At 34.5% G+C, this 18,303-nt stretch overlaps 3 protein-coding genes across 3 annotated transcripts; 2 read left to right on the forward strand and 1 right to left on the reverse strand.

Moving 5' to 3' along the window:
- Positions 1–3,176: 3,176 nt before the first annotated feature.
- Positions 3,177–7,607, forward strand: LOC102628782 (CSC1-like protein ERD4). The gene is made up of 6 exons (XM_006468015.4): positions 3,177–3,712; positions 4,539–4,690; positions 4,882–5,157; positions 5,526–6,370; positions 6,657–6,912; positions 7,016–7,607. Exons 1-6 carry the CDS (start codon positions 3,442–3,444, stop codon positions 7,394–7,396), a joined length of 2,181 nt encoding a protein of 726 aa, XP_006468078.2. The 5' UTR covers positions 3,177–3,441; the 3' UTR covers positions 7,397–7,607.
- A 28-nt stretch (positions 7,608–7,635) lies between these two features.
- LOC102608566 (phospholipase A1-Igamma1, chloroplastic) lies at positions 7,636–9,578 on the reverse strand. Its single transcript, XM_052434997.1, is given in 2 exon segments — positions 7,636–9,208; positions 9,210–9,578. Coding segments are annotated over 2 exon segments (1,752 nt in total). The 3' UTR covers positions 7,636–7,825.
- Positions 9,579–16,160: 6,582 nt separating this feature from the next.
- Positions 16,161–18,014, forward strand: LOC102628481 (phospholipase A1-Igamma1, chloroplastic). The gene has a single exon (XM_006468014.4). The coding sequence runs from the start codon at positions 16,313–16,315 to the stop codon at positions 17,873–17,875; it is 1,563 nt and encodes a 520-aa protein (XP_006468077.2). The 5' UTR covers positions 16,161–16,312; the 3' UTR covers positions 17,876–18,014.
- The last annotated feature ends 289 nt before the right edge of the window (positions 18,015–18,303 follow it).

The raw sequence follows: 18,303 nt of genomic DNA on the forward strand, positions 1-18,303 counted from the left end.
ATAAAATTTTACTTACTATTTAAAGGATCATATAAATAAAATTCTTTAATAAAATTATGCATTTCTCATTTTAATATGAAGAATCTTATTCAGAAAATATTTTATAATCTTTAATTAAATATTATATTATTTTTTATCTTTTTATTTTTGAAAGAAGAAATATATTATAATTGTTATTTTTTAGTGGAGAAATTTTTTTGACTAAAATAATAATATGAATTTATTTTTATTTAAAAAAATTTGGAGAAATAACTAATTTTATTTATTTATTTATTTGTTTATTCTTTTTTTACCACATAAATAAGTAAATAAATACTTAAAAAATTAAATTAAATAACAAATTTTTTTTTAATATCACACGTGTTAATATTAGATAAAATTAAAAACTCCAATAATTTCTTTATTTTCAACGCCTCTTAATTTACAAAAATTAATCATTTTAACAGTCTTCGATGATTATACGGTTCTCATTTTGTTGTTCTAACTACTAATAATATGCAGCTTTGGAACTTGAATATCTCAATGATAGTTCAGGGCATATCAGTTAGATTTTTCTATTTTCGAATGATTTATCAAGAAAATCTATGACATATTTTGTGGTATTTAATAATTTGGGCACCCGATGACCCCACCCCAATCTCTATTCCCAAATTTTATAATCAGCGTTTGTGGAGCCCGCTTCTTAAATCCGACACAGTGCAATGCAAGCAACATGCTGTAAGGCAGAGGCTAAAGACCATCCTTGTCCTTTACGTAAACTACTTGAGTAAACAGTTCACAGAAACTTTGGTCCTTTTCCTTTCACATTGCCCAACTACAACTCCAAACCTCTAAAAATATCTCTCCACGTGTCACGCATTCGCGAGTGCTTTTCATGACCAAAGTTTTTCGTCAAATTGATTAGAATGCCGAATAACTTCGGCCCCACTTCGATGGTAGGATCCACATCCACCCGTTGAAAAACCGCGTAATAGCTCTTACAAGTTGTCGGCACCACCATGATGGTGCCACGTTTCCTCTCGGGAAAGACACATTTTATCCCTTTAACCGCCACGTGTGCATTCAATTGTCCGCTGTCCGGGTGTCGAGCGAGCGGAGTGTACTATTCTCAACTGACACTCGAAAGTTATCCGTTGCGTAATGTACGAAGTGCGGTTAATACGACACCGTTCTTTGCCATCACAAAGCCTCAGAGTTGACGTGGCTGTCGTTTTGTGCAGAACTTGTACAGTTTTTTTTTCGTCTTTTGATTTGTGTGGGGCCGGAGTCAGATGCAAATACAAAAATATCGCAAGGTGGCAATTTGAAGATCACATGAATTTTGGTGGATAAGATACAGTTACTTGTGTGTTTACAGAAGTAACCCTTGGACATCCAATGCCCAAAATTGAGCTGCTTTTGCATGAATGAATCTTTCTTTGCACTTGTTCCAATTTCCAACATAAGCTTCGAACACATTCTGTTTCAAGCAATTTTAACTACATCCGTATTTTCTAGAAAAGTACATTTATATATTGGAGACGTCTCTATTTTTTTAATACAGACGTCTTGTTAAATTATGCGACTTAATAAATTATTTTTAAATGTATTATAAAATTATGTGGTTGAATAACATTAAAATATAATTCTATTATATATATATATATATATTTTTTTTTTAAGTGTAGGAGTTCATATTTTTTTTATGTGGTTCTAATATAAAAAAAAACACAAATCTCAATACATTGAAAATTATATTTTTTTTATTTGTTAATTTATTGAAATCTGTGTTTTTTTTTAATATTTTACTAGCGTTCTTACTTTATTAAAGTAAAAATATCCTTATTAAAAAATAATTACATATTTCTATATGTGTATGCATAATTAAATCAATAAGCATAATGCATAATGAGCTGGCAATAAAAGTAGCAACAAAGTCATTGCAAGCAGGCAAGTACGATATAATGAAATGTTTTACAAAATTTTGGCATGTTAACACAAATCCTCATTTACTTTTTTTCTCCTAATATCTTCATTTCCACCTCAAATTTATAACAATTCATTTTTAATAAGTTGTCATTTTGTGTATGTATAAAAAAAAATGAATTGTATAATGTATTTAGTTTTTTCCAATGTTTTTTAATCATTTTACAGCACCTGACTCCGATTGATGCGCAAGAATGCATAAATTCTCCTAGTTCTGATCTCCTGTCACTAACTTTAAGCTATTATTCTAGCTATAGAGAGAAATATAATATTGATTTTAGAAAGTATAAATATGGGTTATAAACAAAAAAAGATCGTTCTAAAATAAATGAACCAACTAATATATATATATATATATATATATATAGTCTTAAATTTTTATCCGGACTTACCTTCAAAACTAAAATCATTACAAAAAAAAAAAGCTAGGAAACTGAAAGATGACAGGCTAATGACAATGAATTATAATATCGTATAATATTATAATATTATCTAACTATTTTTTATTTTTCTCCTAATATTAAGACTTTTGCTACCTTACATACAACGTAAGGTACAGTCTTTTACAAGACTGGTGGATCCAAGTAGGACTCACATCTAAATTTGTGAGAAATTATACCTTACGTTGTATGTAAGGTAGCAGCTCCCTAATACTAATAGTACTGACTCTATTGTATATGATATTATAACTAATTGTGTTTACTTCAATTTAATTTTTTTAGTTAAACATCTGTGGTCATCGATATATTCAATTCAACAAATAGGGCAGTATTTGCCAATGTGGAAAAGCAAGCTGGCTTTTTTATTTAATTTTTAATTTTATTTTTTTGGGCCGGCTAAATTAAGGCATGGGAAGTGGGAACCAAGCTGAACAGGGGGGCAAAACGGTCCTTCCATCTTCACTCTCTATTCCACTTCACCACCTTGTCTCTCTCCTGCGTTGCCGTGGTAACCATACCACCTTCCATCAAACCCGCTCCGCACACACACTCTCTCTCTCTCTCTGGGTGCATTAAAAGCACAAATCTGAAATCAAAAACAATAATAATAATAATAATAATAATAATAATAATAATAATAATAATAATAATAATAATAATAATAATAATAATAATAAAGAAACCAATCAACCCCACAAACAGCTAGCTAATCACACATCCACACTGTAAGATATTTTTCAATTTTTTTTTTTTCCTTTGAAAGCCAAAGGCCAAAGTAGATGGGCAGGCGTTTGCTTTTTTCACATTTATAGCAGCATCATTTGTCATTTATCAACCACCGAACAAGGCCTCTCTGAGTCTTTTCCTCTTTCAATATCATAACCGTTGGTTACGTTTATCTTCTTCCATTCAGTGTCCTTTTAACGGCTATGTATCGTATTATTGCTTCTAGTTGACGTTTCTCCACACATATCATTATTCTTCGAGGACACAAGCTTTTTAGTATATTTTTTCAGAGAAAAACAAACGTACCCAGATGGATTTCGATTCGTTCTTGACGTCCTTGGGGACTTCGTTTATTATATTTGTCGTTTTGATGTGCCTTTTCGCGTGGCTGTCGTCAAAACCCGGCAATACTGTGGTGTATTACCCGAACCGGATCTTGAAGGGTTTGGATCCATGGGAGGGTGGGTCCAGGACCCGGAACCCGTTTACTTGGATCAAGGAGGCTATGTCTTCTTCGGAGCAGGATGTTATTAACATGTCTGGATTGGATACTGCTGTGTACTTTGTTTTTATGAGCACTGGTTAGCGTTTTTGTCTCTTTAAGTTTGTTCTCTTCTTTTATTCTCTCTGCGTGATTTCGTTTTAGAGGCTTCTGTTTCTTAGCTCATTATTGGTTTTTTTTTTTTATTTGGAGTCATTTTAAGTTCAAGTTTTGTTTTGGTTTTATACAGATTATTTAAGTAATTTTTAGTTTATCACCTTTTTTTGAAAGTAGAATTAGTTTATGTCTCACTTTTCATGAATTTGATGTTGCTTCTCTGAATCTCCCTGTAAACTTTTCAATTTTTTAAATAGAAGTTTTGAACTTTAATGGTATCTACTTTGTTACTTCAGTCTAATTTACTTAGTAATTTTAATTTATTAATTGATAGTGAAATTGCAGGAAAATCGTTTTTTTTTTTTTTTTTTCTATTTTGTTTTCTGCCTACAAGCTTAATAAACTGCTATGAAATATAAGTGAGAAATCTATCCGTTTTGGATGATTTTAATAGTGTACGTTGGTTGTACTTGTATAGCCTCACATTGTGGGGTTAAATTGGGTAAGATTTTGTGGCAATTGTTGTCCTCAAACATAAACGACGTGGTAAGTTAGTAGCAAAATACATTTTTCATTGTCAAGGTTTAACAAAAGTCCATCACCATTGATTGATCTCACATTGATGATAAATTATTAGTTTGACAAGAAATTTCCTATCGTTGTTCCAAATTTTAGGATGGAATTAGATCTTGATATATGTATCATGATTCTTTGCTTCTGGAAAAGCTTTTGTTTAAATTTGTAGAATTACAAAGATATATGATTTTTGGTGAAGATCAGCATTTTAATTTTCGTAATTGGTATATCAGTTTTGGGAATATTCGCCTTGTCTGGCATTATTCTGCTTCCGGCTCTTCTGCCAGTTGCTGCAACTGATGATAGTATCCAGGCAGCAGGCAAAAATACCACAAGCATAGGGACTTTCAATGACCTTGACAAGTTGTCTATGGGAAATATCACAGTAAGTTATACAACCCATCATGAACATTGAAGGAATTAGTTTTCTTCTCTTGTTGACTTGTCATGAGTTATCAAAGCTTATTCCTATGCAATTATAGTCAAGTTTGAACCAAGAAGGATATTAGCATTCCATCTTAACATGGAGTCTCCTAAGTTGTAAGATTATGGATTTGTTTGTTTCTCTCTGTGCAGGCAAAGAGTTCGAGGTTGTGGGCATTCCTTGTAGCTACCTACTGGGTTTCTTTTGTTACCTATTTCTTGTTGTGGAGGGGATACAAACATGTTTCTGAGCTGAGGGCTGATGCCCTAATGTCCCCTGAAGTGAGGCCTCAGCAATTTGCTGTTCTTGTAAGAGACTTGCCTGATCTTCCTAAACGTCAATCCAGAAAAGAACAGGTTGATTCATATTTTAAAGCTATATATCCTGATACATTCTACAGATCGATGGTGGTCACTAATAACAAAGAGGTATGTATTAATTGCCTGCTGCTTGTCATATTCCACCCTTCTGTTTTTGGATTGCACATTATTATTATTATTTTTGGGTTCAACAAATATACTTCAATCATGCTTTTTTTTCTTTTTTTTTTTATAAAAAAAATCATATCTCTGTCCATTGCATATTTGGATATCAACTTCTTTCTGACTGTTTCTCTTAGCATTTGGATTATTGATTGATAATTTGCATTCAAATCTTAAGTATGTTAAAAGTTTTAATATCACTTTCTTTATAAACTTAATTATCTTCTTCAATGATATTTGGATATCAATTGTTCAGGCGATTGTCTCCCTATACAATATTTGCCGATGTTAACTCCCATTTCTGATTAACATAGGCTAATAAAATTTATGAAGAGTTGGAAGGGTACAAGAAGAAGCTTGCACGTGCAGAGGCAGTATATGCAGAATCAAAAAGCGCAGGCAAGCCAGAGGGAACAAGACCGACCATCAAAACTGGCTTCCTTGGGCTTCTTGGTAAAAGAGTAGATGCCATAGAATACTACAATGAAAAGATCAAGGAAATAATTCCAAAATTGGAAGCAGAACAAAAGATAACTCTCAAAGAGAAGCAGCTAGGTGCAGCTCTCGTCTTCTTCACCAGTAGGGTAGCTGCAGCTTCTGCAGCTCAGAGTCTTCATGCACAATTGGTTGACACATGGACCGTCTCAGATGCACCTGAATCCCGTGAACTAATTTGGAATAACCTTAATATCAAGTTCTTTCAGAGGCAAATACGACAGTATGTGGTTTATGTTATCGTGGCTCTGACCATTATGTTTTACATGATTCCAATTGGGCTTATCTCTGCATTAACAACCCTGGATAATCTGAAGAAAATTCTTCCATTTTTAAAGCCAGTTATAAATATTACTGCTCTTAAGACAGTGTTGGAAGCTTATCTTCCCCAAATTGCACTCATAGTGTTTTTGGCATTGTTACCGAAGCTTCTTCTGTTTCTATCCAAGACTGAGGGGATTCCTGCAGTGAGCCACGCAGTAAGAGCTGCCTCAGGGAAATATTTCTATTTCACTGTGTTGAATGTTTTTATTGGAGTCACAGTGGGTGGAACATTGTTCAAGACATTCAAGTCCATTGAGAAGGATCCAAACTCAATTGTTGACGTACTAGCAAATAGCCTACCTGGAAATGCAACTTTCTTCCTGACATATGTGGCTCTGCAGTAAGAGTTAAACTTTATATAATCATTTTATTTTGCCTTTCTTTGCTTCTTGTTGCCTCTTTTTAATTGAACTGTTTTCTCCATATCTTTTATTAAGATTTGAATGTATGTTCTTCTGATCTCTCTCTCTCTTTCTCAGTTATTTTGAATTATCTGCTTCCCATATCATTTTTATCTAGGATGTTTTATTTCTTGCACGTGCTTTCATTTCTCATTATCAGAATTATGCTTTTCCTGAACTTTATATACCAAGAGTTATCACATCCCCAAATTTCATGGGTCTCAGGTTCTTTGTTGGCTATGGACTTGAGTTATCTCGAATAGTTCCTCTGATTATATATCATCTAAAGAGGAAGTATCTTTGCAAGACTGAAGCTGAACTAAAAGAAGCTTGGTTTCCTGGAGATCTTGGCTATGGAACTAGAGTTCCCAGTGATATGCTTATTGTCACAATTGTCTTCTGCTACTCTTGCATAGCTCCTTTGATCATCCCATTTGGTGTTGTATACTTTGCCCTTGGATGGCTTATCCTTAGGAATCAGGTGATGTCCATTTTCCTATTTATTTTGACGATACCATTGGAAGTGTAAGAGGCTTTTGCACCCATGATGATGTCTTGTTTATGAGTTTAATTCTTGACAACAGGCACTTAAAGTTTATGTTCCAGCATATGAGAGCTATGGAAGAATGTGGCCACACATGTTTCTCCGCCTTGTCGCTGCCCTGCTACTGTACCAAATTACTATGCTTGGTTACTTTGGGTCGAAGAAATTCATTTATGTTGGATTCCTAATTCCACTTCCTATCTTGTCCTTGATCTTTGTCTATATTTGTCAAAAGAGATTCTATAAATCTTTCTCTGACACGGCTCTTGAAGTGGCTTCACGTGAATTGAAGGAAACCCCTAGCATGGAGCATATCTTCAGATCCTACATCCCACTAAGCTTGAACTCTGAGAAGGTCGATGACGATCAGTTTGAAGATGCTTTATCTCAAGCTTCCCGGTCAGGATCATTTGTTGTTTGATGTACATGTGGGTAGTTTCATTAGATCTTTGTGGTATTTAGTCTTTTAGTTGAACTTGTTTGAAACTTAGATTCTTTGTTGATTCGTGTAGGGGTTTTTGTGTAACATAATTTGTTTCTGGGTCTTTATTCAGGGTTTCTTGCTACCTGCTTGAATGGTCAGCATTTGTAATTTTAGATTGTCATGCAATGAAGAACTTAAGTTGAACTTAGTTTATGTCCAACAAATTATGTAACATATTATCTTTTTTTTTTTTTTATCTCTCAAAAGAAAGGCTACCAGACTCAGAAACTTAACCGGTTTTTGGGTGGAAAGACAAATCTTCATTGAGAGATTACAAAAATTGTACTTCAGAAGAAAAAATAAATAAAAAGAAAAAAGTGTAACAGAGTTCAAACCTCATAAGCTTTTTCACTGGAAAAGGGGCCTCTAATTTCCGGTACTCATCGAAGTAGCAAAATGACTGGACAATTCAGAGCTAAATGGAGAAGGAATGTCTTCAGGTTCTCTTCCAGGTTTCACCCATCTGCCACACTTGTTCAAAACAAGCCCTTTATAAGGCAATTGGTACCAAAATTCTGGGATCTTCAGCTCTTCTATCAGCATATCACTACTTTTATTCACCAAAGCAAGACCTCTTCTTGCATTCCGTCGAAACTTTGCTTTTCTGCTTAAGAATCCATCTAAAAGATGAAGATTAAGGGATCCGGCTACGGTGCAACTATGGTACCGTACTACAGTTGCATTCAGTCGTTGGATCCACTTGGATGGGTGGGGTCCATTGAGATCCAACGGTTGGGTGCAACTGTAGCACGGTACCACAGTTGCACTACAGTTTTTCCCAAGATAAAGTTCCAAATTATGACGCCCTGAAAAATCTGTATCATCCTTCAAATATGGTGACCTGCACTTGTCAAGCTTCAGTTGTGTCCCTACGTGCCTGTAAACACAATTCAACCTTTGCATAATCGGGTTAAACTTGTGAAGAATCTTGTTGAAGAGAATTCCAGGCAGTTTTGGGACTATATCTTGTTTGTTAACTACACGAAGTGTCTTGACACCTAGCTCATTGAGCTTCTCCTTGAAAGCTAAGTTGCCAACTCTTGGTGCCCCAAAAGAAATGACATTTATAAAAACATCAGAAAACGAAATTTCAGCTTCATATGCATTGAGTAGAGCCAATGCGCCTCCCAAGCTATGGCCGGTGAGAGTTAAGCTAACCATTTCCCCTCTACCTCTGAAAAAATTCACCAGCCTGTCCAATTCTTGCATGACCTGCTCTGACGCACTTGACTTGTTATATCTCGTGCTCTTATCTTTTGATTTGTAAATGCTAAGGAACCCATGTTGAACTTTCACATTTTTGCTTCCGAAACGCTCAAGTTTTGCCTTCAAGTCTGTGAGCCATTCGGTAGGGGCCACCGTGCCTCGCCACGACACAACAATGTCCCTTCTTCCAATTCTTTGTGATTCTTTGTTATTGCTCACAGCTACAAATCCCATCCAATTTGAATCTTTGCTCCAAGTACACGCCAACCGTGATCTCTCAAACCATTTAGGCACGTCAACATGTGACATTGAATAAATGTACTTAGTCACCTCGTAGCCCTGGTCAACAAGGCCTAATTCCTGGAAAAGCTTGTGCCGATTGTATCTGCTACTTCCACAAAACTCCGATAAGGGATCAAAGTCGAAGGCGTCATAAGTTGCTTCTACAAATTCACCATACTTGATTATCTCTCGCCGAAGCCAAGGATGTAGAGGATCAAGAAGACCATCCCAGTTTTGCAAACCATGAAGCTCTTGCCACTTGCCACATTGCTGATATGTTTTCTTTTGGGGATTTCGTTGGAGTCATGTGATCACCATAGTCGATAAAATCAGAAGCTGTGTATGGCACAAGGAGGAGACGTGCCAATGACTTGGTGGGATCACTAGAAGCCTTCTTCCTTGTATTTGCTTGCCGATGTGGCTTGATGGTTAAATGGTCTTGATGAACGTGATCAACATTGGAGACTTGTTTGGTGCTTGGTGCACAGCTTAGACGGAAATGTTGAGGTTTCAGTGTGCCTAAAATTGCTTTCTTGATTGCATTCCAAGTCACACTAATCTTCAACTTCCATTTCCATACCCCCCTTCTGTTTTTTCTTGTTTTCTCCTTTTTAAAATGTGACACATCCATGCTTAATTATAGTACAATATCCAGAAAAGCAAGAAAATCTTGGTTTAAGTGATTTCTTTTGAATTAAGGTTTGTGGTTTATTTTTTCCTTAAGACGAGTGTCTCAAATCAGGTGTTTCCTCGTGGTTAATTGTTTTGCAGAAAGAAACAATTGTCAAAAGGGGGCCGATGTGCCGGCAATAACCCTTCGACGCTCAAGTCCGTTTTTTTTACTCAACTTTTAGAGAGAGAAAATCTAGAGTGAGATATGCTGAGTTTTTATACTCATTTTATGCTCTTTTTGTTCCTACCTTTAAATTGAGGATCCTGGCATTTATATAGGCATCTTAGAGTGAATTAGAGAGGTTACGTGACACTTTCTTGTGACAAGGGTCAGCTAAAGCCCATGCATGGAGACACATACCCAAATGTGTCAATACTTGTTCATGACAAGTATTCTTTGGACACTGGTCGTGTTTTTGGGCCCTTGACCTTTAATGGATTTGAGCTTAAACTTAGTACTTATGTTGATTCCTTGTAAAGAGGGTTGATTTTCTAATATTTTGCCCGTAAGCACTTTTCGTAAAACGTTTGTTAGCCTGTATGCTCATTCTGTAGAATATTTGATGGCCCGTAGGCACATTCCGTAGAATATGGATTTGCCCGTAGGCGCATTCCGTAAAATGTATATATGCCCATAAACGCATTTCGTAAAATACTTATTAGCTCGTGTGCTCTTACTTAAAAATATTTTCCAAATGTCAATGTCATTTTTTTGTGAGAAATGGACCTAGGTCGTTCTTTGTAAAAACATACCTAAGTGCTTCTTTATAAAAAAAATGAACCTAGTTATTTCTTTATTAAATCATAATTTTAGCACTTTATCGAAATTTTACTCTTTAGGCGTTTTACTTAGATTTTATGAGTATTTAAGTCATTCTTTATAAGGAATGAACCTAGGTCATTCTTTGTAAAAAGTGGACATAGGTCATTCTTTGTAAAAAGTGGACCTAGGTCATTCTTTGAAGAATCACGTCTTTGGCACTTTGTTGAAAACTTGTCATTTGGGTATTTTCTTATAAATGTTTTCTAAGTGACTAGGTCATTCTTTGTAATGAATGAATATATAAGTGAACTTAAGTCATTCTTTAAAGAATCACGCCTTTGGTGATTTATCGAAGCCTCGCTCATTGGGTGTTTTACTTAGAAATATTTTTCAGGTGCTTAATCACGTCTTTGACACTTTGTTGAAAACTTGTCATTTGGGTATTTTCTTAGAAAATATGAAAACTTGTCATTTGGATATTTTCTTAGAAATATTTTCTAAGTGACTAGGTCATTCTTTGTAAGGAATGAATATAGGAGTGAACTTAGGTCATTCTTTAAAGAATTACACCTTTGGTGATTTATCGAAGACTCGCTCATTGGGTGTTTTACTTAGAAATATTTTTCAAGTGCTTAATCACGTCTTTGACACTTTGTTGAAAACTTGTCATTTGGGTATTTTCTTAGAAATATTTTCTAAGTGACTAGGTCATTCTTTGTAAGGAATGAATATAGAAGTGAACTTAGGTCATTCTTTAAAGAATCACACCTTTGGTGATTTATTGAAGACTCGCTCATTGAGTGTTTTACTAAGAAATATTTTTCAAGTGCTTAAGTCATTCTTTATATAAAAAAAATGATCTAAATTGGCAATTTATCAAACATCGTCCTTTGGGTGTTTTTATTTAAAGATATTTTCTAAGTTCCTAAATTGTTCTTTATAAGAAATGAACATAAGTCTTTTGTAAAAAATAAACCTAGGTCATTTTTTGTAAGAAAAGACTTAGGTAGTTATTTGTAAAGAATGGACCTATGTTCATCGAAAATATATAATGAGATGTGTTAAGTTTTTATACTCATTTTATGCTCTTTTTGTTCCTACCTTTAAATTGAGGGTCTTGACCTTTATATAGTGAGATGTCAATTAGAGAGGTTACATGACACTTTCTTGTAACAAGGGTCAGCTAAAACCCATGCATGGAGACACATATTCAAATATATCAATACTTGTTCATGACAAGTATTCGTTGGATACTGGTCATGTTTTTTGGCCCTTGGCCTTTAATGGATTTGAGCTTAAATTCAATACTTATGTTGGTTCCTTGAAAAGAGGGTTGATTTTCCAATATTTTGCTCGTAAGCACTTTTCGTAGAACGTTTGTTAGCCTTAAGCTCATTCCGTAGAATATTTGATAGCCCGTAGGCACATTCCGCAGAATGTATATCTTTGCATATAGGTGCATTCCGTAGAATATGAATTTGCCCGTAGGCGCATTCCGTAAAATGTATATATGCCCATAGGCGCATTTTGTAAAATACTTATTAACCCGTGTGCTCTTACTTAAAAATATTTGCCAAATGTCTAGGTCATTCTTTATGAGGAATGCACCTAAGTCATTATTTATAAAAACAAACCTAAGTGTTTCTTTGTAAAGAATAAACCTATGTCATTTTTTATTGAATCATACTTTTAGCGCTTTATCGAAATTTTGCTCTTTAAGCGTTTTACTTAGAAATATTTTATAAATATTTAAGTTATTTTTTTGTAAGGAATGAACCTACGCCATTTTTTTTTTGTAAAAAGTGGACCTAGGTCATTCTTTGAAAAATCACTTCTTTAGCACTTTGTCGAAAACTTGTCATTTGGGTATTTTCTTATAAATATTTTCTGAGTGATTAGGTCATTTTTTGTAAAGAATGAATGTAGGTTTTTTTTTTTTTTTACATAAAAAAGTTAACTTAGGTCATTCTTTGAAGAATCACGTCTTTAGTGATTTATCGAAGACTCGCTCTTTGGGTGTTTTACTTAGAAATATTTTTCAAGTGCTTAGGTCATTCTTTATAAATAATGGATCTAAATTGGCAATTTATCAAACATCGTCCTTTGGGTGTTTTTATTTAAAAATATTTTCTAAGTTTCTAAATTGTTCTTTATAAGAAATGAACCTAAGTTTTTTTGTAAAAAGTAAACCTATAAGTCATTTTTTGTAAGAAAAGACTTAGGTTGTTCTTTGTAAAGAATAGACCTATGTCTTTCTTTGATGAATCACGCTTTTAACGTTTTATCGTATCTTGTATTTAGACACTTTATTTATAATTCGAAGTATTTAAGTCATTCTTATAGAGAATGGACCTAAGTTATTTCATGTAAAATATATTTATTGTAACCTATATTTTTTATGGGTTTTGAGCCATTCATAATTTGGTCTAATAGTTAACATAATATTTCTTATTTTATTTAGGTGAATGGGTAGACTATAGGCTACGTCAAAACGAAAGAAAATTGCTTAGGGGAATCAATCTTTAAAAACAGCGATAATGTGTTGTGTAAATGCAAACGGCAATGCAGAACAAACAGTGCTTCACTTACCCTTTGGGCTTTTGCAAATTGGTATTGGCTGATGCCCCAACTTATGACAGGTATCAAGGACCGAAATCCAACTGTACTTGGGCTTGATTTTGTGAACTTATTCTTGGGCTTTCTAAAGCGGAAAAAGTCTAGCGTTAGGCTCTGGAGGTCGTGCACTTGTGTTTTAAACATAGCCGCCAATTCATGTTGACTGGTTAAATCTTGTATCAAGTCTTTAGTTATGATGTTAGCTACCTGACCATCTTAAGATTAATTAAACCAAAGCAAAAGCGTGTGGTTCAAAACTTATCGTTTAAAAAAAAGAAAGAAAAAATTCTCGAATAATGGTTATGTGATGTAACATTTATGGACATGAATCATCTTATTATTTGAATTTATCTGAATTTTTTAAGATTCTCAGGATTTATTTTTTTATTATATTTGTATTTATCATCAATCGGATTATATTTAATCAGCTGAAAAAAATAAAAACCCAACATTCATATAGTGAATGATAATTTTATATAATTATTCTTTTTTGTTCCCGTAAAATCTCATTATGCACCTAAGATGACCATCAAAGATAAAGGCTTTTCCACTGAGATGACAAACATTAGCTCAGTTGATAAGATTAGTCGATTGGACTGACTAATCAAAACTAAAAAACTTGGGGTGATGATTACTGACTTGGGAAAGAAGAGAGAAAAATTCTCTATTACTAAATTGATCTTCGTATACGTTTCCTTTCCCATGTGTTTTGAGTGGGCTCAGCTGCTGCATGTGTTATGATTATCTTTCTTTTTCTTTTTTCTTTTTTCTGACCGACAATATGTTAATCCACCAATTCCCCCTTTTACTCCTCCTGAGTAGAGCTGGTAAAATTTGACACGATCCGATTATCCGACACGAACACGACATAAATAAATGGATATGAGTCATCAAATTTAACACGATTATTAAATGGGTCGGGTCCGGATCAACACGATTTTTTTCTCTGTCGGGTTTGGGTTAAAATTCTTGACCCATTTACCCGATCAATGACCCGATTATATTTTCTATTTTAAAATAATTTACATATTCTTATAATTAAAACTCAAATATTAGAGATGATTTTCTTTTTTTTATTCTTTAAAATAGTGAATATAAACACAGTGTTTTATAAAATTTTACATACATTTAGAGCTTCAATAGTGTAAATGTGTAAAAATTAATAGACATGTATATTTTATAATATTGATATATAATATTTTATATATATATATATATATATATATATATATATAATTAAAACCTCAATAGTGTAAATGTGTAATATATTGGTAGATATGTATATTTTATAATATCGATAAATATATGTATATATGTATGTATGTATGTATGTATTTATGTACATATGTATGTATGATATTGTGTAAATATTTGATGTAACTTTTATTCAATATATAGATATTAAACGGGTTATTGGGTAACCTGATTATTTTTCTGTGTCGGGTTTGGGTCTCAATATTTTGACACGATTATTAAATGGGTCGGGTTTGGGTCGACCTAAATTTGACACGACACAAAACTGACACGACACGAATACGACCCGATGACCCATTTTGCCAGCTCTCCTGGGTATATGTTGTTGACATTAAATAATATTTTAATTGAACACAAAAAGCAATTCCTGCCCACGAATTACGATATGCATCATTGACCATGACGTTATTTTAGCAAGTATGAATGTGTGAAAATAGAAATTCTTTACTCTTTTTTTTTTTTTTTTTATTTGCGTAGAAAACACCATTTTCTCGGAGATACAAAGCTCGACCTGTGTACCTACTAGTCTACTACCAACCTGTACGTGTTGAAAGTCAACAGTTTCCTTTGTCTACCGTCGACTTCTCAGTCGTCCACGTCTCTATGAGCAAGCGCTTTATTTTTGACAGTTGACAGTTGACACTTCCAATTTTCGAATATATATATATATATATATATATATAAAACCTTTCTTCTTCGATAAATTACTCTAATGCCACTCGGCATCTGCACTACTGTATGCAGCGACGGACCCAACCAAATTGCTTAGCGGGGACATGAAACTGAAAGGGTTGTAAATTTGAGAAAATATGTTTAAAATAAAGGGTTTGCTAAGTTATGTCTCATAAATCTTACAATGTCTTGTAACATGCAAAAAAAAAAAAGTTGTAATTTCAAGTGGAGTCCACTTGAATTTTACACGGATAGTAAGTTATGTGAAATATAACTTAGCAAGACCCTTAAAATAAATGAAAAAAACATAAGATTGAAATCGTTCGGGGTTAAAATATTATTATTGATTTAATTTATTATGAAAACGATTATTATTCAGTCTAATTGAAAAAAAAATACAAAAAAAGGTGTATAGTAATAATTAGCAATATTTTAAAAAATTAATAATTTATTTTCTTCGCAATTATTTTTTTTTTCAGTTGTTTTCAGTACATCAAATTATTTAAATATGTCACCTTCTCTATTAGTACAATAAAAAAAGAATTTCATAATTTTTTTTTTGATGATATAGTTTATACTATAAGTTTATTTGTTGCACCGTTGTCGTTATTTTATTAAGTATATGTATTCCATTAAGAGCTCTAATGCTGCATATTCACAATATATGTGTTTGTTTGTTTTTTTTTTTTCCCAACTTCTCTACATGTACCAAGTATTCATAAATTTATAAATTAATACAAGCTGATTAAAGTCCTAGGCTCATCACTGCTAATTTGGGTGATGGAATGTTTTTTGGTTGGTGCAACATCGATGCTCGAAGCTTTAGAACTGGAAAATGAGATCCAACTCTAGCTAATACGAAGAGAAAACGAGCTTCTTCGAATACATTCTGCAAACTGCAAAAATCCTTTAAAAAAATTAAACAAAATACTTCATAAACGAAGCATAAAACTTAGCACATCTCATTTTTCAAGTTCTATTAATATACTTTTCAATAAACATTATAAGCATGTGGCAGTTTTTGTTATTTTCTTGAAACACTAACCGGTTTATATACATAAAATATTTTCCATTTAACATTATCAACGATGACCTCATTCTCAGTGAAGTCGTACGTTAGTGATTAATTTATTCAATAAGCAGGCACGCGTGCAAAATGTTTTTTCCTGCCACAAAAATTTCCAAGTCATTGACCCCGCGTTACGCATTATTTAATTGAAACCACTATATATATATTCATCCTTCTGCCACATTCTCTCTGCATACTAACAAATCTCAAATCTACCAACATTTCCAAGCATTTCAAGCTTATTAATCGCTAACTTAATCAGCTTGATCTGCTTTGGCATATCATATTGGAATTAATTTTCAATTTCTATCCATAAATCATGGCTATGTCAACAATGATTCACAACCATCTTCCGGCCATACCACACACCGGCGTGAACCGGAATAAACTCGTGGCCCGTGCCCATCAAGAAGCTCCTGTTGTTGATCGTCCGATCAATGGCACCAAGGCATCAAAACGAGCAGCCCGTCTGGCTGAATCACTCTCAAATCTCCTTCATCTCCATGTAGAACCACCTCAAAGAAGAGAGGTCACAAAACATTACTCCAGTTGGGACTCTTTTTGTGACGATGAGAAGCATTCAACTCCAACAATGTCTCCAAAAGAAGTGATATCCGATAAATGGCGGGAAATCCACGGTTGCACAGATTGGGACAGTCTTTTAGACCCGCTTCACCCTTGCCTCCGTCGAGAGATTCTCAAGTACGGCGAGTTTGCACAAGCCACGTACGATGCTTTCGATTTTGATCCATTCTCCGAGTACTGCGGGAGCTGCAGGTTTAATTCGAACAAGATTTTTGAGAAGCTAGGCCTTGACGGCAAGCATGGCTACAAGGTGTGCAAGTACATTTACGCCATGTCACACATAGACATGCCGCAGTGGCTAAACAGGACAGTACACTTGGGTGACACTTGGAGCAGAGATTCCAACTGGATGGGTTTTGTGGCCATCAGCGATGAGGAGGAAACCCACAGGATTGGGCGGAGAGATATCGTCGTGGCGTGGCGGGGAACGGTGGCGCCGTCAGAGTGGTACGAGGACTTCCAAAGAAAATTGGAGCCAATTGGGCCCGGTGATGATGCTAAAGTTGAACATGGGTTCCACAGTATTTACACTTCAAAGAGTGAGCACACTAGGTACAGCAAGTCTAGTGCTTCGGAGCAAGTCATGAAAGAAGTGACGAGACTTGTAAAATTATACAAAGAAAAGGGTGAAGAAGTGAGCCTCACGATCACCGGGCACAGCCTGGGCGGCGCATTGGCTCTGCTCAACGCCTACGAAGCTGCGACCACCATTCCAGGACTACCCATTAGTGTAATTTCCTTTGGGGCACCAAGAGTTGGCAACATTGCTTTCCGCGACCAGCTTCATCAGATGGGTGTAAAAACATTGAGAGTGGTAGTGAAACAGGACTTGGTCCCCAAAATGCCAGGGGTTGTGTTCAACGAAGGTTTACAGAAATTTGATGAAATTACAGGCACATTAGACTGGGTTTACACTCACGTAGGAGCCGAACTGCGGCTCGATGTTCGGTCGTCACCTTACCTCAAACATGGGTTCAACTTGTTAGGATTTCACAGCCAAGAAACATACCTACATCTTGTTGATGGATTTGTGTGTCAAAGTTCAAGTTTCCGAGAGGATGCCCGTAGAGACGTTGCATTGGTGAACAAGGCGTGCGATATGTTGGTTGATGAATTGAGAATCCCGCATTGCTGGTATCAAATGGAGAACAAAGGGCTTGTTCGAAATGCGCATGGCAGATGGGTTAAGCCTAAAAGAGAAGCCGAAGACGTGCCCGTGCCCGTTGGATCACACCCAAATTTCCATGCCCTTGATGAAATCGTTGAGAGCAGGCGGCTTCAACCCGTGTACGTTTAATCATTTAACAAAAACTGATTATAATTTTGTGTAGCAGCAACACATGTAATTGTTAACTCGATGAACATGGAATAGAGAATTTTGATCTCTTAATATATTTTATGAAGAAGAGATCTTTTGATTAACAATTTTTAATCAATTTCATTATCTAATTTTGTACAGGTTATTACTAATCAATATTCAATATACATACATACATATAACTTATTCTAAAATTTAGATTTCACATTTCAAAATTATTGCTGAATGCTGATCCTAGCTAGTGACAATAGTTTAGTCCGTTTATTCTTTTAAATTTTTGGATTTTTTTTTTACTTCAAATTTAATTTGGAATATTTTTAAATCTAATTATTGAAATTTGTTTGTTGAAGTTGAGTGGATTCTTCCGATTCTGCCTTACAAGAAGGCCCATGGGCCCTCTTTCTGTC

Source organism: Citrus sinensis, chromosome 2 (assembly GCF_022201045.2).
Source record: "Citrus sinensis cultivar Valencia sweet orange chromosome 2, DVS_A1.0, whole genome shotgun sequence".
NCBI lineage: Eukaryota > Viridiplantae > Streptophyta > Magnoliopsida > Sapindales > Rutaceae > Citrus > Citrus sinensis.

Coding starts and splice junctions, on each gene's coding strand:
- LOC102628481 (XM_006468014.4), top strand. CDS start 16,313: ATGGCTATGTCAACAATGATTCACAACCATCTTCCGGCCATACCACAC.
- LOC102628782 (XM_006468015.4), top strand. CDS start 3,442: ATGGATTTCGATTCGTTCTTGACGTCCTTGGGGACTTCGTTTATTATA. Junction 3,713..4,538: donor CTTTGTTTTTATGAGCACTG/GTTAGCGTTTTT, acceptor TTGGTATATCAG/TTTTGGGAATATTCGCCTTG. Junction 4,691..4,881: donor TGTCTATGGGAAATATCACA/GTAAGTTATACA, acceptor CTCTCTGTGCAG/GCAAAGAGTTCGAGGTTGTG.